The sequence below is a fragment of the Corvus moneduloides genome, chromosome Z (genome assembly GCF_009650955.1).
Source record: "Corvus moneduloides isolate bCorMon1 chromosome Z, bCorMon1.pri, whole genome shotgun sequence".
In the NCBI taxonomy this organism is placed as follows: Eukaryota; Metazoa; Chordata; class Aves; order Passeriformes; family Corvidae; genus Corvus; species Corvus moneduloides.
Window position 1 is genome coordinate 408,003 of NC_045511.1, and position 20,811 is coordinate 428,813.

The 20,811-nt window shown below is 50.1% G+C and overlaps 1 protein-coding gene and 1 long non-coding RNA gene across 2 annotated transcripts in view; both read right to left on the bottom strand.

Moving 5' to 3' along the window:
- NEDD4L (NEDD4 like E3 ubiquitin protein ligase) overlaps positions 1-16,062 on the bottom strand; it is a 104,624-nt gene extending 88,562 nt beyond the window's left edge. The window contains exon 1 of the mRNA XM_032095998.1: positions 15,967-16,062. Coding sequence (XP_031951889.1) covers positions 15,967-16,014 — 48 coding nt within the window. The 5' untranslated portion in view covers positions 16,015-16,062. The remainder of the gene's footprint in view (positions 1-15,966) is intronic.
- A 3,146-nt stretch (positions 16,063-19,208) lies between these two features.
- The window catches only part of LOC116437814, a 46,522-nt gene continuing 44,919 nt past the window's right edge, over positions 19,209-20,811 (bottom strand). Inside the window, exons 9-10 of the long non-coding RNA XR_004237488.1 lie at positions 20,654-20,797; positions 19,209-19,952 (exon numbers count right to left, since the gene is read on the bottom strand). This is a non-coding gene — a long non-coding RNA (uncharacterized LOC116437814). The remainder of the gene's footprint in view (positions 19,953-20,653; positions 20,798-20,811) is intronic.

The following is a 20,811-nucleotide window of genomic DNA, read 5'->3' on the forward strand; positions in this document are numbered from 1 at the left end:
TATTCGCCACTCATTATCTAAAACAAAGGCTGCACTTTGTGTCCTGCCAGGCATTCTGGATGCAAACTGGGGCTCAACGCCCCAAACAAAAGGCACATTCACAATCCATGTTTTGCAGAAGCGCTGCAATAGGGTCAGTCATTCAGCATCCCAAAGCAGGACCTTGTCCTGGGGAAGCACAGATGCATGTTCCTCAAAGAGGCAGAAAAGGAAGGGAGCAGAGGGCACAGCAATGCTGAATTCCTCAGGCAAGTTACAGGCAATGGATCAGCTTCCACAGCAACCAGTTGCATAAAGAAATTATTGCTTCTACCTGCTTATTCTTGACCCTGTACCACATTGCTACCAGCAGAGATGGTGAGGTACACACAGGGCTGGTTGCTCCTGACACCACAAGGACTTCTAGAGAGCTCAGTCAACAACCTCGGGAACAAAGAACGCGATTTTTCTTCCAAGACCACAAATGCATATTACAGTGACTGAAGTACAGTAGTGAAGAGCTCTTGGGATCACACAAATTAACAAAAGTCTGAAGAACAAACTCGGTTTCCTCCAGGCAGGTTTAAGTGAAGTCACATCCCCTTCCAGAAGTAACAAGATGATCTACACAAAGTCCAGTTTTGCTTCTAAATGGTGACCATGCTGTACAAAGCAAAGGGAGAGAACCAGCTTGGAGCTGCAGAGCCCAAACTGCAATGGTACAGAACTGCCTCCTTTAACAGGCTCCCAATGGAGCTCCACAGCAACATACAACGTTAGACGTTCCGTGCCATGGTATTTGTCCTGTATGCAAGCTCATACTGCAGCTGCTTATACTGAATACAGCAAAACCTGCTCCAAAGATCAGGTAACAGCTCCAGAAAACACAAATGCTGGTAAGGAACTTGTGACACTAAGAAAAGTGCTGAAGTGGTCATCAAGAAGCAAAGTTGACAGACACAGCAATGCCCTGAGGGCAACTAAATCAAACCAAACCACCACACTGGGGTCAGCAGTTTGGTTTATGAAGACTTAAGTCTGTGTTAAAGCACAAGACCCAAAATATGAATGAGGGTGGCTGTGTTGAGATTTATTCAGCAAGCAGAAAGTTCAATGCAAAAAAGGGAAAAAACCCCAACCCTCCTGGAATTGCTGTGGCTTCTGGGTAACGTCACACAATTGCTGTAGCATGCAGGTAACTCCCCATTCCCTGCTGAATGTCACCCAGACAAAGAGCAGCATTCTCCCAGTTCAGAGAGTGTGTTGAGGGAGAGAACCAGCCCCACACACACAGACAGCACCACTGAAGCAAAGTCTGTTTTCCAAGTGTGCTAAGCTCCCCTCTCATCCCAAGCTCTGCAAGGAACATGAGTGAGCACAGAGTATGCTCTTGCAGGGCCTTGGCAGTGCCTCCTAACCCAAGGAATCAGCCTGGCATGCCGGACTAGCTAATATCTGCTGAATCTCAGCTTGCATTCCAACACAGGCTGCAGACACAACAGGAGTGGCTCCAGCCCTGGGCAAGGAAAAGGCAGCAACTTGCGTGGCACAAATCGCAGCCCGCTTTGTCAAGAAGCAGCCTGAAAGTAACTGGCCTTGAGAAAGAGCCTGCCAAGGAACAACTGTATGGAACAGGTATCCTGCAGAGGGATTTATTCTCTCTTCCCAAGCATTTTCATAATGAGAAAAAAAAAAAAAAAACAAACGCACAAAACTCCAATACCCAGACAAACAAAGGAACTCAGAGTGATGCTAGAGGAAAAGTACCAGTTCCTCCCATGTAACCAATAATCGCCGAGAGCTACCACTAAACCAGAGTAAGCTGGAATAATGAAAGATTCTCACAATTAGTCTTTCCCAACTCACTGCTTGAATGCAAAAGGGTAATTTGTATTTAATAATTACAGTGCTGGCCAGCCCAGCAGACACCTTCACTGGCACATAAAGCCTACTATGTAATTTGGTACTATCTTCTGATAGGAATATCCAATCTTTCTGCATCCATAGCAGCAAAGTGCTCTCTCTTCCAACACTCCTAGCCCTCAAACAGTGATCTGGACATCTTCTTTCCTCATCCAGCCTTCCCTAAAAACTGCAAGTAAGGTCACAAAACTGTAAAAAACAGTAAATCAATGTACTCCCTGTCCTATGCCATCATGTACCTCCTGCCTCTAAAGCACCTTTCAAGCACTGAAAGCATTTATGGAATATTAAGGAGGAGAGAGGGAAGGGGAGCTTCTCCATGAAAAAGCTTTTCAGAGGTGATCACACAGTGCAGGTTGTCCTCTGTCTCAATTACCTACAATCCTGTCTTTCCATCTGACTGGAAGACTCTAGATTTCTCAGAAAGAAAAATCTCCTTAGTGTCATTGAAACAGCAAGGATGTTCCAGTCAGAGGGGCATCACTCCAAGGACTGACAAGGCATTAATAGCAAGTTTGACAGTGGAGAAGGGCTTAAACCTCTCCTGAAAACTGCAGGGAGTACCACCTCTACCTAAGAAGACAGGAAGAGCACAGACTGCAACCAGAGATCACAGATTAAATCCAAAGGTCAAGAATTTCCCCCATTGCTGGGCACAAGCCCCTCACAGCAAAGACCACCATGCTGGCCCTTCAGCCTCTGCTCACTCTTGAGTTTAACACTGAGCCCCAGGGACATGAGTGAGAAGACAATGGGCAGCAGAACCAAGACCACCAACCAAATCCACAGGAAGGAAAAACCAAGTGTCTCAGATGAATAAGCTGTTGCTAGGCAAACACACGAGCCAGGTGAATGCCAGAGCAAGATGAATTCAGGAAGCCCCCTTAGATAAGACCTCTGAACAGCTTTTTCCATACAGCAGTCCCAGATTTTCAGACATACCACGCTCACAGGGAACACACACATAACGTGTATTCCTCCTGACCAGCTCTCTTCCCCACACAATCTGTCCAGACCGAAGGCCACCTGTGGGAGCCAGGGAGCTCCTGCCCGCTCTGGCCTCCAGGACAGGGACAGGGACAGTGCCTTGGGGTGAGCCCATCCCCATGGCAGCCCCAGCGCCGGGGGCCAACACCCCAGAGATAAGCCAGCAGGAGATGCCTTGGGGAGCTGAGCCAGCCCCAGGACACAGCTGGAACCTGTCTGACCTCCTGATGGCAGCTACTCCAGGTCACACATCCGGCAACACTTGTGTGACAACCCTGGCATCTACCAGCCCTGGCGTGCGATTCCACGCTGGGGGGGATCAGCTACAGCACCATCTCACCTTCCTGATAAACATCAGGATGCCAAGTGCTAAACCACCGAAACCAGCCAGTTTCCACAGCAACAGTCAGCAATGACTGAGAGCTTCTGTAGCACATTCCAGCCTTATCAAATGCTATCTATTGGCATGTGTGCTCCAGCCTGCAGTGACACCGGGCTGGGGACCCCAACTTCACTTCCCAAATGCCACAGTCCTGGTGTCCAACACACAGAGGTGACCTAAAGTGGTGAGTGTTTAGTGATTTCCCTCACCAGGTACAGGCTGCAGCAGTCATTTTGGCACTCACCTCCAACCTTCCTCTCACACAGGCTCTACTTCCTGTCCAAGTTTTGGGAATTTGAAACAACAACTTCACTCTCTATAGGGCAGACACTCGAGAGCTGCAGCTGGAAGCCGTGTGGCATGCACTGGCCTGGGGTACGGGTATCTGCACTGAATTACAGCTGATCATCTCTCAGTGGAGTAAAATGAAGAAATACAAATGCAGGTACAAGTAGTTCAGAACTGAACTGACCAGACTCAAAATAAAATCAGGCTCCATGACAGCAGCACAAGGGATTAAAGGTAAATTCTCATGATGTCAGCAGGCTGAAGAAACCACTCAGGGTTTTGATAAATCAATTCAAGTAGTGTTAAGAGGCATTTCTTTAATAACAATGTCAATTAAAACAGTGACTAAAGCTTTGACTGAAATGTTTAAAAATACGCACTAGTTCCAAGCCAAAATTTGGACAACATTCTAAGGAAAAAAATGACACAGGTAGGCACAAGATATGAGAAGGTCACCATAAGACTTGAAAACACATTAGCTACAAACGTCAGCATCTTAACTCTGCAGACTTTGAGGCCAGTCACTAACAGTTGTGAAGGGCCCGTGGTTTCAACAGCCTCCAAAGGGGCTCTATCAGCATCCTGCATGAGGCGCATGCAGGAACACAGTGGCAAATGACCTGCCAGGTAACCCACACCCAGCCTGTAACCACTTAGCACAGTCTGGTTTACAATGTTTGACTTTCAAACTACAACAGAGACTAGTTAAGACAAAACCAAAACTTGACTGTGTGACTTGATTTGGCACAACCTCTGGTACAGCTGCAGGATGTCCCTGCAAAACACTGCTCTGACCTTGCTCCCAGCCTGGCCAGACCTGCCCAGCACAGCAACTGCATGACAGGGGGGTCTGCTGGCCTCTGCTGCACCCACCTCTCCTGTTCTGGAGTTCCAGAGTGGCACGGCCACCACCCTTGGGATGCAGCTGGGGCCTAAATAGGGACAAGTGAAATCTCAGCTTCAACACAGGGGATGAAAATGCAACCTGTTCTTTATTGTGCTAATTTGATCACAGAATGAGAAGGTAGCTCCTGGATAAGAGAGCATCAGAAGCATCAGGATAATCCACTTTGTACAAAAAAGAAAATTTGGAAAAAAATATCCATAGTGCTACCTTAAGAGAAGAACAATCCATTCAGGTTCCCTGCCCATTATCTCTCCTAAAGGCCCACATCCAGCTCTGGTTTCCAGACCTTCAGCCAGCCTCGCTGGTGGCCAGGGAAAGCCTGTCCCTGTTCCTGCCCAGCTCTCAGGTTGCTGCGCCTCCAGTGAGTACTCAGCGGCACTGCTGGAGTCCTGACTTCGTGGCCACAACCAGAGAGCAGCTTATCAGGAAGGAAGACACACCTCTGGTACTCTCAGGCTACCAATAGCCTGGGAATAGCTGGTTTTTAATGAGAATGCTCTCACTTGTCTCCTACAAGCCTCTTAGCGAGCGTGACTGGGAGGAGAGGATCAGCCCCAGAACTGTGGGCGAGAAGCAGCACTGCAGCCAAGTGAGGCGAGGATGGCGCAGAAGCCAGCCCTCCTGCTGAGGTGCAGAGGCCAGGAGGCACTGCCGACGGGAGAAGGCACGAAGCAAGGTTCATCCCACTCACTGCGCTCCCCAACACGCCCCTGCTCCAACAGCAAGGACGGTGAGTCACCAGCACGGACACTGTCAGGACCCAGGTGTGTCACAGTACTGCTGGGACAAGCCTACCCCGCCACGAAAAACCACACAGCAAGGCTCCCTCCCACAGGGAATAGAAAGGAGAAGTGCCTCCTCAGGCCATGGCAGCAGGAGTGGTGTTATTCATACACAGTCCAGGCCAGGCACGCACAGGAATCTACCTGACCCTGAGGAGTGAATGTTTTTTTGTGGACACTGGAAATAAGGAATAAAATAGTACGTGACCAAACTTGACCAGATGGTACTGAAACAAACCAAATAGCCAGCAAGGATAAATACAGAGATCTTTCTGGCATCCACCCAAACATGTGCCTCCACCACTTATCCAAAACAAGCGCAGGCTGTGCAAGGAACATGCCCCTCACTGTGGCACACAGCACCTAAGCTGCCCAACTCACCACTCCTTGGATCAGGCAGTTCTCCACCTCAAGTGTCCACCCATCCACTGGGGTGGGTGTAAACTTTAGCTCTAAGACTGCTTTTTAAAATAAAAAGGGGGCGGGGGGAAGGAACATATGAAGTGAGGCAGGGAGGTGATCCAGCAACCCTGAACTCTAAACAGTGATGCCATTCCCACAGCTATAAAATGGAGTTGCATGTCCATCAGTGCCATATGCTCTCACTCAGTTCACTAAAGCAAGACCTGTCCAGGGAAAGAATTTTCAAGTTCTTTCAGCTCAACAGTTACAAACAATGGCCAAGCCAATATTTTATAATACATCAAACATCATTGTACCAAGAGCAGAGGTTAAAGAAGCACGGCCATTGCTCCTTGCTCTTCACTGAGCAGCAAAGCTGTTGCTTTTTTAATGAGGCTGAATCAGCACAAGCACAAAGCCCACACTCACAGTTTTGTCCACACACCACTTCTCCCTCTCACCATTCCCTTCACCACAAACAGCAGGAACGGTAAACTCAAGAAATCTTTAAAAAAAGGTTAAAAGCTCCACCTGTTTGTTAGGGAATTCATCCATTTAACATTCCTATATGACTACAGATGAGCTGCTTTTAGACAAACTTACCACAGACTTCATCAGGGTCAGGATTCTAGCCAAAGCTCTGGATTCACGAGACCCACGCAGCCAACTCCACAGCTCACAGCCACCAAAGAGCAGGTGCCCTGCCCTCCCTCTACACACACCCTCCACCATCACCCCCAGCAGCTCCTGCCACATACCTCTGACCTTGATCACCTTTCCAGAAGTTACTGCAATTCAACAGCCCCACAAAGACTTGGGAGGCTGTCTGCAGATTTGTACTGAGCCACGGGTGTTCCCAGGGTGTACAAGAGAAAGCAGCATCTCCCTTTCAGCAGTGTAAATCCACTGGATTTGTGTGGGCTGCTCCAGAAGCCATCAGCCCCAACTCCCGCTGCTCAAGTGGAGGGTGGAGTTGCAAGTGAACTGTCCTGGGATCGACCACTGAGACCAGCACCAGCTGAAGGTCCTCAGCACTCAGCAAACACCAGCACCAGCTGAAGGTCCTCAGCACTCAGCAAACACCAGCACCAGCTGAAGGTCCTCAGCACACCACACACCCACCTGTGCCACAAGGGCCCAGTGCTAAGGAAGCAGTCACAACAGACAGCCCTGTAGTATACCCAACCCATAAATCCACATTTGGTTCATTTTAATAAACTGGGCTGACATACCTCTGATAGGAGCAACCAGTACAGCCTCATTTCCAGGCACCTGGGCTGTCTACATCACCGATGGTCTCAGCTTGGCCTCCTCTTTCCCACCCCAAAACCCAACACTTCTGTGGGGACTTCATTTTTGTCCACATGGCACAGAGCTTGTATGTTGGAACCACCTGGTCACACCTCCCTCCACCAACTCCTCTCCACCAGCAGGAACTGACATGTCCACTTGACCATCATGTAGGACTGAAAGCTTTAGAAGTAATTTTGCCTTTAGTAGCACCTCTGAGCGATGCTGTGATTTACCAGACACACAATGTCAGCCGAGATCCAAGATGACAAGGCCATATGTAAACTAGTACACATATATCCCTGCCAAAGCTTTGAGGCTTCTGGACAGCTGGGCAGTGACAGCAGCTTCCCAGCAATCCCCCACCAAAGTACCAAGTGGGTCCAGCCCTGCTTTGGGGGTGCCAACACCCAGGGAACCCATGTGCTCACCCAGCACATCCCATCGCAGCGCCTGGTCCAGAGCAGACTCTTTCCCATTTCAGTTCTAGAGATGTATGTTACAAAAGTACACAATAAAATATGAAAAACCAGGACAAAAGAGACATCCTTTAACTCCCACGGGTAGTTACACCAGCCAACAGCACAACTGGGCCAGCAAATGGCTTCCAATAAGAACTACGAGCAAACACTAAAGAGAAGATACAAGCCAACACCTGCCAACATCACCATGGTATCACACCCAGACTTCGGGCTCAAGGACCTTTGAGAGGTGAATCCGTAACTCCAAATTCCGGCCCAAGGGAATGAGGCAATCTATTTGTAACAGCAAGTCAGCCATTGTTTCCTTTCAGATGTTTTGGTTAGTTTTTCTTTTGGACATAGAGTTGGGATCTGAAGACTGCAGATTATGTTTACTTCCCACACTGGACAGAACACCTGATCACTACCTGGTCTATGGAGGGGTGCGCCAAAAGTTATAAAATCTACCAAGAAATTTTTGTCAAGGAAAAAAATGGTCATCTATCAAGCCTGTTTAATAAACAGGCAAAAACATTTGAGTGAAATGTCTCAGCTTTCATTTAGCAGCAGCAATAAGCGAAGATTGCATAGACACACCAAGAGCTGCAAAGAAAAGCAGCCTGTTTGGTGTTCCGCAGAAAAAAAAATCAAACCCTGAGAAGGTAAAGCAGTGTCTCTATTGTAATTTCTCAGTGATTAAAAAGTCCAATACTTCTTTGATTTATGTAAAAAGTTGAAGACAGTTTATGTCAGTTGCTCCCTGGCGTGAAGGAGACCTGACAGACCGTCTCTCATTGGAGTTGCTGGATAAACAGAGAGGGAGGATGGCAAGCAGAGCATGAGGCCAAGAAAATTCCATTGGGCTCTCCTCCCTCCAACACGCCCCCGAACTGCTCTTCCTTGCTGTTAGTTCACCTTCCAGATCACTTCACTCTTGGAAGAAAAAAGCTTCTTCATTCTCCAGAGAACTTACACACAACCATGACCTCCATGACCACCTTCACACGGACACTGGCCACAGCCTCCAGAGCAGCATGCTCCAAACCTCACGCCCAGTCCCACCAGGAAGAGGCCAAAAGCAGATTTTCCCCACCACACCAATGTCCGAACAGACCATCCATGAGGGAGTCCTCCCAGCACACCTTCTCCTGCACACTGCTTATCACTCCCATCTCTCCAAAATCCCACCATGAATTCGGTGTGATCATCTACATAACATAAAGATGCTTAAAGAGAGTCAGACTTTGAATTGCTTTCAATTAAAACCAACACAGATTACAGGAACATACTTCCACCTTCAAGCCAGCATTATTCAACACTAGGGTCTGCCAAAGCAGAGAGGATGGCACAGTTGCGCTCCCCATTCCAAATCGTTCTGCTCCTCTCCAGCAGATAAACTATATGGAAACAGGAAAACCTGACTTGAGCTGGCAGGACACCAACACAGCCACACTGATCCATGCAGTGAGGCACAACAATAGAGCACTATGGCTTCATGGCAAAGCCCAACTCATTCATGGAATGATTCCTCAGAATAGACAGTGTTCTCACAACCGGAGATACTTATTTTGATTACAGGTAATCAAAATTTGATTAAGGTTCCCAAATCCTAGAAATCAGGACTCTGACAAACACCTACAGCCTGCCAGTGCACAGGAATTATGGTCAAATGGAGGGAGGAAAAAAAACAAACAATTAAAAATATACACACCATGTCTGTTGCCCAGTCAAGACATCACCTGGCAGACATAACGCATCTCAATACATTCCACAATCCATCTCAGAAATCAAGTTTCTGGATTTGTTTTGTTGGGGCTTTGAGTTGTTTTTACAGATTGGTTTATTTTTAACTATTTTAACTGCAATTAGCTTCCAGGCCTGTGCAATTTAGCCACATCTCTTCTTTTAAAATTAATTACTAGTTCTCTGCAGAAGACAATCCCTTTCCTGAGGATTTGGTTTTCTTCCTTCTTTCTGGCAAGGGAGAGGAAAAGACTGTGGGAGCAGGGGAAGGGAACACTCCAGCACTAGTAACCGGGCAGTTTCAGAACCCGTGCTGAAAAAGTTGGCATGATAGTGTGTTAAATACTTCTGAAAACCACAGTTCCAGTCCCAGGTAAACCCTGGCAGGTGTTAGTACTGACCTGGCAGCAGCTCCAGTCCTGAGCTGAGCATGCCAGCAGTAAAACCACATTCCTTCCGCCCAGGGCTCGAGGTAGGAGTCACCTAACCTGCGCCACATTCCTACCCAGCTTACCCAAAATAACAGCGTGCACAAGATTGCACTGCACTTCTTTCCGAAAGTGGACAGAGCTGCCCAGCAGCACTTCTTCTACTGCTATAGTAAAACCTTCCCATTCAACACAATGAAATATTTAAGAGAAAGTCGCAGTGAAAGCAAAAGATGGGGAAATTTATGGAAGTTAATGAGATTTCTCATTACCAACACCAAAGTTTAATTGTAATTAAATCAAGCTACTTCTGCACATTGTTATCACATCTACGACTTTCTGTTGACTGAAGCTGTTGGATAATCCAGCCCTCACTGCTATTACAAGGCCTGGAGGTTTCCAGCTTGCCCAGAAAGTCCCAGTTTATATTGCACAGAGTTTAATTAAGCAAAGGTCTTGGCCTCATCCAATCTTCTGGGACTGAGAGGTTGTCAATTCGGCACAATCCAGCAGAAATCAGTGAGCTGCCAACAGGCTGCACCCACAGCACCACCTCCGATGTGGCCTCCAGATCCTACAGCATCTGTGCAGGCAGCCCACCTCGCACCAGGAGCCGTGTTTGGTTCAGAAAGGATAAGTGTTACATCTCACAGAACCTTTCACTGGCTGGAGACACAGCTCCAGCCTAGAAGCTGCAGGGCTGAATTCTTCCCACTACATCCTAAGATGTAACACCGATTCCCTTCTGACAGGTAAGCTCGTTCTGCATTCGTACTATGCCTGGTGATATTTCCAAAACAAAACACAGCAAACCCCATCAGAGATGTGTTAACCGTAACTGCCAGCACAAGCTGTGCCCCGGGGGTGAGGTGCCTGCTCACCAGCGGGTGTGGGGCTCACAGTCCATGTTTGCTCCCCAGGAAAATGGCCTCTGTGCAGGAGCAGAGAACCTCGAGCTCCCATTTCCCATTACACAGTGCCCTCCAACGGCCAGCCCTTCACACGGAACCCGAGGAATGCTTACCCCCCTTCCCAAAGGCAGCAGCAGAACCACCGGTTGCACTGCCTGCATACCACCCTCAGAGGACAGGACAGCAGCCAGGGGAGACAGAGCCTCTCTGAATGGAGGTATAGCTAAAACTAACCCTCCTTCCCTCCCTCACACCCTCATGTTAATACAAGCCACCTTAAATGTCTTTACAGTCATTTTATAATAAAATTAGAATTTACTTAGTGTCAGTACTAGCGACCAAAACATGCCAATAACTCATTAAAATCAGGTTTAAAATGCAGGCTCTTATAAAAATCTATTGACCTCCTGAGAACCACAGCCTATTTTGTTATTCTGCCATACAAGTAGACATGCAAGCCCTGTCATTTATGAAATGTTTCCTTACCTGGACTTTTCAATCATCATTTAAGGTTTATGTGTTATCCCTGAAGCCAGTGCACTTAGTGTCTATAAAAACAATTCAGGGTCAATAAAAAAGTCACTATTCTGAATTCCTTATTGCTAAGACAGTGTCAGTGCTGTGACCAAGGGAGGCCCCTCTCACACTCAGAAAGCAGAGTGAGGCTTTATGTAACCAGAACATTCAGAGCAGAAACAACAGAGCTCTCATTTAAAGGGTCTGTGTTCAGTGGTGGTGACAAAAGGTGCATCTTCTCAAGGAACTCAAGGGTTTTTTCACTCTGGGTTCAGGTATGCAGTGGGCTGGGCTGGAGCTCCTGGGGCCAGGGGTGCACCCCTGGGCAGACTGGCCCCCCACACTGCCCCTTCCCACCTCGCAGCTGAGGAGCCACAGCTGCCCACAAGCTGCTTCTCTGGCACATCACTGCCCTGGTCCTTCATCCAGCGCTCTTGCAGTGCCACAGAACTCGATGCTCCAGTGCTGCTCCGGGAGCTGAGCTGGGAACCAGAACGATGAAGGGACACAGCTCTGGAGGCCCTCCCCAGCACCAGTGCTGGAAGGGGCTCCGTGGGGATGGCCTGGGCTCAGGAAACATCTCTGGCCATGCCAGCACAGTGTGGAAGCCAGGTGAGCAGCAAGGTACAGCCTCACCACCGAGGCAACACAACAGGAAACGGCACCTGAAATCTAACTGCAACCATCTACAACACTGACACTGCCCCAACAACTCTGCATCGTCATCACTTCCAAAGTTTACTGTTTGCTTCAAATGCAAAGTAGAGAAATCCAACACTGAACTCCCACATGTCACTGCTGTCACCAAGTCCAGGGAGGGAGGGAAAATCGCAGCCCTTTTCCTCCCCAATAAATCTTGTTGATCATGAGCAATAACATCTTCCTCTTGAGGCCCTGCAGCCCCATCTCATGGATCTGTTAACATGACACTCGACTACAGGGAAGGAGACACCCTCAAGGGAGATCATTCCAGAGCAACAAATCCATCAGGAACATGTAAACACAAGGCACAAAAGCCAACCTCCCATACGCCTCAGTCTGAAACAGTTTGCACAGACAGTTTACCCATCATGGCACAAGCTGCACTTCCCCACAGCACCACTGTGGCAAATCTTGGCTTATTCCTTACCCTGATGTTAGATCCAGTACAGGTGAGCCTGTGCTTCAGGAACTCATCCTGTCCACAGGAACCATTTCCATCACACTCAGAACTGGGTTTGTTTCCTTTTCCCCAAAGCGTGTCTCAGTAAAGCGAAGCACCACAGAGCCTCCTGAGGTCCTGAAATCCTTCAGGATTCATTCCTCAGGCACAAGGCTTTGCCCAGCACAGCACACAAGAACTAAGATGAAAGGTTAGGCTGCAGTGACTACACCCAGAATTATTTGAGGCATATGAGATTGTATCTCACACATCAAGATATTTTCAGGAACATAAGATCCTTTTGACAATTTCTAAGGCATGACAAAATGTCATCTCAGTAGGAAGCTTCTAATTCCAATTGATTCAATCACAAGTCACAGAAGTTGAATAGAACTTGAAAACAGAAGAACTGCAGAGAGCAGTTTCACATATGAACCTTTTTCCCCCTAATATTTTAAAATATAAAAAGACAATCTTTCTTCAAGGATCTTTTTTCTGAAGTTCCATTTTTTATTCAAGCAAACAAGATCCAAGAAGCTGCAAGTTTTGCTTCCATCCAAGGACACTGAGAAAGCAAAATGTTTGTGGATTTGTGTGGGCAACATTTGACTCTCAAGAAACCCAAACTGAAACAAAGGAGAGGTACACTTAAATCACAAATATTTTCAGCTACAAAGGGCTGTAAGTTTTTATGTATACTGATATTTAGGGATTGCCTGAAAGCACCTAAGCTTCCAAGGAGCCTGTGTAAATATTATTTCACAGAATTGCAAAGAGCCTGAGGTTGGGACGGGCCTCTGGAGGTCACTTGGCCCACCCCCTCCTAAAGCCAGAGCTGGCTGCCCAGGCCTGTGTCCTGATGGTCCCAAACAGCCCCAAGGATGGAGCTCCAACACCCTCTGGGCAGCCTGGCCCAGTGCTGAGGTCATCCCAACAGTTAAAAATTGTCAGGATATGAATCTGATTTACAACTAATTTTACCTAATTAATATAAAACACTTTACAGTTCAGGTTTACAAAGAGGTTGATCTGTGAACACAACGTGGTCTGTCATGACAAACTAAAATGGTTGGCTCCTACCCTGTGACTCAGTGATCCCCAGATCCCCAACCTGCCTAGCATCCCAACACCTATCAGAGTCCCTGGGCAAAACGGAACAATGTCCCCCTGGAAGGCAGCCCTGTGAACCACAGCTCCCCACAGGGATGAGCGCAGGCCCAAACTCTGCAGACACGCCAGCACACACGCAGCCCGAGCCTGCTCCACGCCTACCACACACATCAGCTGTGCAAGCAGGAGGGAAGCCTGTGCCTCTGGTCTGTCGGAGAGATTGCTGGTTCTCTGGAGAGCCACTCAGCAAGTCCAGCTTGCATGCAAATCACTGCATTTTCCAATCAGCAAATGCGCCAGGAATGGAAGCACTGCACAAGGCCAACTCAAAGCCCTCCAAAACCCACATACAACAGATCTGCAAACTGCATTTCAAACCCAGGCAGGAACAAAGGAAATGAATAGGCTGAATACGTCCACATACACAATTCAGCCTCTCACAGCTCTCTCACAGCTAACAGAGCTCTGCCTTCCAAAAAATGATGAGCCAAGTCCAAGCCAATGCTAGCGGGAAGTCATTACCCACACAAGCCAGCATGCAGAGAACTGTCAGCACACCTTCCTCAGCCCTCTTTACTAGAGCTACCTTACAGCTACCTTCTTGAGAGAGATCATCCTCCCCTCCTCTGTGCTCTCCTCTGTCCATTACTAGACACTCAAGAGCAGGTCAGGCTCTCAGGGTCGTGAAACTACAGCCCAGCAGGCTGCATCACCTGCACCCTTCTCCATGCCACCCCTCCCTCAGTCCCTGTTCCCTCTTTCTCCCATCCTATTTCCATTTGTGGACTCCCACCGCAGTTTTAGATGGTCACTGCTCTTCCTGAGAAGTGTCCAGCATTAGCAGATGCACGGCAAAGCAGGAAACAAAGCACAGTCTCCTGTCCCTCAGGCAGTGCGGCTGTGGTCATCACTGCAGCTGTGACATGGGTCACTGCTGAGAGACCAGAGCCTTTCTTTTCCCAGCAGCTCCTTTTCCAACAGCTTGGTTTTACCTCGGGAGATGAGTGACAAACACATCTCCTTGCCCACTGCTCCACAGGCCAGGTCCCCAGCACCAGCTGAGGCTGAGCATCATGTCAGGAGCAGCCCCTGCTCTCCCGAGATCCTTCCACCTCCGAGCCAAGGTGAGAGCAGCCAGCAGATTTCTCCCTGTATCCGTTTCTCTTTAGCATTCTGTTCAAGTACCAGCATATGTCGAGGCAGGGACAAAAGACACGGTGAGCGCACACACAACAGAGAAGGCAGCAGCCAAGCTCCAGCATGATGTTCTCAGCCACCTCCCTGGGACCTGGCAGGATGGCTCCAGGCTTCCCTTTTCCTCACAGATCACACTTGCTAATATAAGCACAAAAGCACCCCCAATCAAATGGTTTAGGGTGCCCATTTTGGGACAGCAAATCCCACTGCCTTTAACTGTTCCCTAAGCCTGTGCAGACCCCCCCCCATCAGCCCAAGAGCAGGCAGGATCACCACAGGCCCGCTGGCAGCAGGAGCAAGCAGGACCCTGCAGATGGCTCGGCAGTGGGCCCGGCTACCTGCAGGGTCGGGCAATGCACCGGAGCTGGCCCAAAGCTGCTTGGGGACTGGTGCCAGCCACCGCTGTGCTCACATGAAGGATTATGGAAACAGCTCAGTGAGGAGAAGGTTCTCCTCTGCTGTTGTGCTCACTATCTACAGCACCCAACTGGAATGCCCTCTCCTCTCCCCTACCTTCACACACAGGCAGAGCATTTGCAATCAGCTTTATAATTTAACAACAACAGAATGACACCCCTCCCCCCCCCACCAAACACCCACTCCTGCCCAGGAACCTCCTTCCCAATGAGAATTAAACGTTACAGCCAGTCATCCAGACTCAGCGCCCCTAAAATACACCAGGTAAGAAACATTGTCTGTGAGGTTCACAAGGCAGAAGATGTTTTTAACGTTAGTTTCTTCTACACCACAAACAGACTGACACATCATCCTTTGTGTTCAGCCCCACAAAACCGGAAGCAATGCTGTTGTAATTACTATTCACTCCTGTAAAAATAAAAGCAGTATTTGTGCTCCTAATAGCTGATACCCTGAAACCACAGCCCAGTAATGCAGCCTTGCCCATTGCTGATGCTCTATGACACTGGCTCCTAAGAAAAGGAGCAACCGACCAAGGCCATGAAACAAAAAAAGGCATTAAATAGGATTTTTAACATTTACCTAAAGTAAACTGGACTGTTCTCATGCCTGTGACATTTTTGGTTCTGCAGAAGACATCGGCTGATAAAGCCGGCACACGGTGATTACTTATCGCGGGTCCTACCTCGCTTATCAGCTCCATCTGCATTGGGGCCAGGTTGTGTCTGACACAGTACCCGGCGTACCGGCCCCGCGGCCGCTCCCGGGGGACACTGGCAGCGCTGGGGGGAGGAGGCGGAGAGGGGCGGCCGCCCCCGCCCTCGGCACCGCCGGCCGCAGCTCTTTGTTCGCTACCGGTCCGGCCGAGGCACCCGCGGGCTCCGGGCGGCCGCACCTGCCGAGGGTGCGGGCAGCGCACCCCGGGCCAGGCCGTCCCCGGGCAAGTGGCCGCTGCGGGAGGGGCGCAGAGCCCTGCGGGGCGGGCAACGCCTGCCCTCCCAGACCGACCCTCGACCTTCGCCCAGCTCTCGAACCTCCGCCGCGGCTCCCACCGACGGCGCTCCGGCAAAACCCCGCACCCAGCCCGTCCGCGCCGACCCACCTCGTCCTCTGAGAGCCCGTACACCGGCTCCGCCGCCGCGGTCGCCATGGAGCCGCTCCCGGGCCCGCCGAGCCGCCCGCCGCCGCCTCCTGCTGCCGCCGCCGCTGCTACTGGCCCGCGGGCGGCGGAAGGCGTCGGGAGCCGAGCCCGGCGGAAAAGGGCCGGGGGCGGGGCCGCCCGCGCTGCCGCCGCCGCCGCGGGCCGGGGCTGAGCGCGGCCGCAGGGACGGAGAGCGCCGGCGGGGCGGGGAGAGCGCCGGGCCGGCCCAGCGGCGGCGGGCGGGGCGGGCGGGGAGAGGCACAAAGCGCGGGAGGGGCCGCACCCCGCGGCCGCACCGCCCTGAGGGACGGGCGTGGGAAAGGGGGGCGGGAAGGGGGAGAAGGGGGCGCGCGGGGTGCGCGAGGGGTGCGCGCGCTCGGGGCGGGCGCGTGGGCGCGCGAGGCGCTTCGCGCGGAGCTGGCGCGCGGGGGCAGCACGCGCGTGTGGCAGGCGCCCCCCAGTGGGCGGGAGCGGCGCCGCCGGGCCTGGACTGCGGGGCCGCGCCCCGTGCGGGCAGCGGGATGTGCCCCGGGATGTGCCCCGGGATGTGTCCCCGTGCGGGCAGCGGGATGTGCCCCGGGATGTGTCCCCGTGCGGGCAGCGGGCCCTGCCCCGGGATCTGCCCCGGGATGTGTCCCGGGATGTGTCCCGGGATGTGTCCCCGGATGTGTCCCCGTGCGGGCAGCGGGATGTGTCCCGGGATCTGCCCCGGGATGTGGCCCGGGATGTGGCCCCGGATGTGTCCCCGTTGTGGGCAGCGGGCCCTGCCCCGGGATCTCTCCCGGGATGAGTCCCGGGATGTGTCCAGGGATGTGTCCCGGGATGTGTCCCCGTGCGGGCAGCGGGCCCTGCCCCGGGATGTGTCCCGGGATGTGTCCAGGGATGTGTCCCGGGATATGTCCCCGTGCGGGCGGCGGGCCCTGTTCCGGTGTCCCGGTGCAGGCCCGGGATGAGCAGGAGCAAAGTCCCCGCTGCCCGCGGCTCTCTGGAGCAGTGGGAGATGGTCGCTCACTGTGGCATTTTTTCTCTCGCCGCCGCGGATTTTAGGGAAGCAAAACACAGTGGGCACTTGGAGCGAGGGCACTTCTGGGCAAAATCAAGTCCCGCTTTAGCTCTAAATGAGCTTTTGATTTGTTTTCCGCCCCTGAGCTGGCTCTGCCCCGGGCCGTGCCCCTCCCTGTGCTAATCACCCATTTATGATCTCTCGGTATCTCCTGGCAGTGCGGTGGTGCTTAAGTGGAGGCTAATGAGGAAGTTCGATGGCAGCGGTGCCCAGACACGTTTATGCTCTATTACATTTACTTGTAAGTGTACAATGTGTTACCAAAGGCACGTGGGGCCACTGGCACGGGACAGATCTGTCACCACAGCCCAACACAAGGCTGTTCTGTGCACTTCGGACAAGTGCCACTGGCTCTGTCTTCAGCAGCCCACCTCCGTGTGCTCAGGTGCTTTATACCTGTTTCTGTTTCACGGAGCTGAGCAGAACGGGAAAAAGGAGATCCCTTTCTCTGGAGAGATTCCACAGCAGTCTGTAGGCCAGAAAGCGTTTTTTCCAGCCTTTCCAAAGCCCTATCTGGGGCAGGAAGGATGTGACCTCTGCCCAGACAGCAGTGCCCCGGAGCTGAGCATGAACTGTTAAAGTCCAGCCTGGGGAGACATCAGCCTTTGTACTCCCACGGATCCCTCCTGGCCATAAACTACACGTGGTGCAGGCAGTCCCGGGCACGGCCAGGCCGGGCCTTCCCCAGCACCAGGGGCAAAATGCTCCTGTTTGCCTGGCCAAGGCGAGCCCTGGGATGGCCGGGTGCACAGGAGCACCTGGCACCAGGCTCATTGCACAGGTCTTACGCCAAGAAAGATTCAGTTTTATTCTTTGTTCCAAGCTCAGCAGATCATTCCCAACTCTGGATGTAGCTTTCCCCCCTGCTTTTCACTGACCTACTTCGTTGCCTTAACAGAAGCATCTCCTCCACCTCCCATCCCCGGGATACCACGGAAACACAGGATTTCAGTAGTCCTTTCATTCAGTTCCATAAACACATCTCAGTTCTTTGCCTCCCTTGTCTTTCTGTGCTGACACCAAGAGTTGGAAACCATCAGGAACCTGGCATGTTTCTATTCAAGAATGTTTCTATTTCTGAAGAGCAGCATGAAAAAGAAACAGTTGGGTGTAATTCAACAGCTGTAAGTGGACTGTAATCCCAGCACTGTAAAGGTGGTGGTACATGGAAATCTCAGAATCCAGATCTTTTCTGCAGCACATGTTCACATCCCTCTGGAATCACATCCATGGCTTTTTCCTTCCACCTCACAGCACCTGGACTGCTGGTGGTGTACAGTCAGCCAGCATTCCCACCAACAGGTGCTCCCCAGGGAAAAATACGCTTGTACAGGAGCAAAATGAAAGGATCTCTGAGGCCAGAACATGACAATTAGTGCCACTAACAACTCAATTGGATTGCAAAGCTTTAGTATCAAATCCAGGCTGAAGATTACTTGTTTGTTTGCCTGTGCATGTTACATGCATAATTCCTCTTTGGAATTGTGTTTACAATAATAGATGGCCCTGGAGAGATGTAATTCATGTGATAATGCTGACATCAGAAATCTCCAGGTGCAGCTCGGATGATTTATAACTGGCCTCTTTATAGAACCAAGCCCCGTGAATTATTTACAATTTTCTGAGAAAAATAGATTTAGTATGTCCTATGGCTGGCAATTCTCCATGAGAGCTGACGCTCCATCCACCTGTGCAGGACGGGAAGCAGTGGGGAGTGGGAGCAGCCCCTGCGAGTGGTGCATTGAGGAGGAGCAGCTGCCCCGCATGCAGCATGGGGCTGGATGGCATCTGGGCATGGGGGCATAAGGACAATATGAAGTAATGGCTTGCTGGGCCAGATCTCCAGTGACTGCTTCACCACTTCCCTAGAAATTCCAGGCATCCCTGATACAAAAATGTTACCTGGCCACTGTGGTGTGTTTCACAAGGAATCTTCAGAAACTGCCAATAAAACACCTGGTGAAACACTGAAAGCACAGCTATCCCCAGTCCTTGCAGCCTTTCTACACTGCCAAAGCTCAGCCATTTCCAGTATTTGTGGCTGTTCTTTGTTTCCCTGCTGGACTTAACTATACCAGCTGTTACCCAAATATTGGGAGATGCTACTTAGAAGGTCGCTGTAACATGCCAATAGAGAGACTTTACACTGTAAATCCCTCGTACTTTTAATAATCTACTGACAGCAGACACAAAGAAAATCCAAATAAACCATGATCTTCCCAAATACAGATGGTTTGGATTTTATAGAATTGGCTTGAACAGATTAATAGAGCCCTGACCTAAGCAGAAAATGCTCTTTAGGAAATGAACTGGATGCCTCCAGCTCACCAAACAGCATTATGAGAGCAAACTGCTGCCAGAGGCTGCTCAGAATGACTTGCTTTTTGCTGTTCAGTTTATTATTTATTTATTCTCAACAGCTCTGGTGAAATACAAAATGAGAGTGCAGAGGTCCCCAGCCACTCAGGAGGTGAAAATCACCCAGACAAGGCTCCCTTTGGTTTGATGTGGCACCAGCTGCACATGGAGTTTTGTAATTCCTGTCTTTTAAATGATTATTGTACTTCAGTGACTGCCAAGGGGTATTTAAAATGTTCTATTCACGCTGTATTACTCATTCCAGTGAACTTAACAAATCATAAAAGTAGTAGTGGCAAGGTACAGGTTTTATCTGATTGGCTCTTCCATCGTGATTTAAAACAGGATTTCATGATTTCTGCAGAGGAAGAAATAAAATCTGCATCACACCGAGCCAAAAGGAGGCTGTGTACAGATACACCTCAGCATCGTTCAATATTTAATGGTGTTACTTAACAATCTTTTGCTGAAAAAAGGCTTTTCTCACTGCAAAGCTTCTCACTGGTGATGATTTTTCTCCTTCTTTCTGGAAAAAATTTCATAAGAAATGTTAATATTTTATCAGGTTGCTGTTGGACTAACATAATTACCTCTGTGTTCTCAGTATATACCTTCCTTAAAGCATTATTGAAATAAATGGCTGGGGGCTGAGCATGGTTCAGAACACAGAAAATGAGTAAAAGAATAACTATTTAAAAACATGTCAGTATTTTATAATGCATTATTGAGAATGTCATAGAAAACTCATTAAAGCTGTAAGCCAAGCCAAATTGAATTGAGCTCCCACAAAACATAAATTGTTAATTGTTGCTCAGTTCCCAGTGACAGTATAACACTGCAGGCATGAGGAAGAAAAAAAAAGACTAACCCTGGAGAAGTCCAGAGAAGTCCTGTGTCTCTGTCAGTAAACGGTAGTTTACAGGAAAGGAAAAACCCAACATTTTGGGGCTATTTAAAGAGTAATAATAGAATTGCAGGTGTGGTGCCACAGCCTTTGGAAAGGGGCTGCTAATTGTTCTAAAAGGCCTTTGATATAGTCAGTGGCCCATTTTCCAGACAATTCCTTCCAGCTCACCATCTCCCACAGCATGGGAGTGTTCTGGATCGTGTGGGAGTGGGGGGGCCAGGTCCCCAGGCAGCAGTGCCACTGGCAGAGGCCCCTGGGCAGTGCTGTCACAGGGCAGGAGCTTTCCTTCCAGGTCAGTACTTAACCTGAGGATGTTTTACCTTGCTTAGCCCATGAGCAATCCAAATACCATGAGATTTGTTCTGCAGACTGTTTCTTTCACTTGCATTTCACATTCTGTCTGTATTAATACACCTTGGGTTTGTTGGGATGTGTGTGGTACTGAGAATCACAGGAAGACATCCCTGAGGAGGACAGC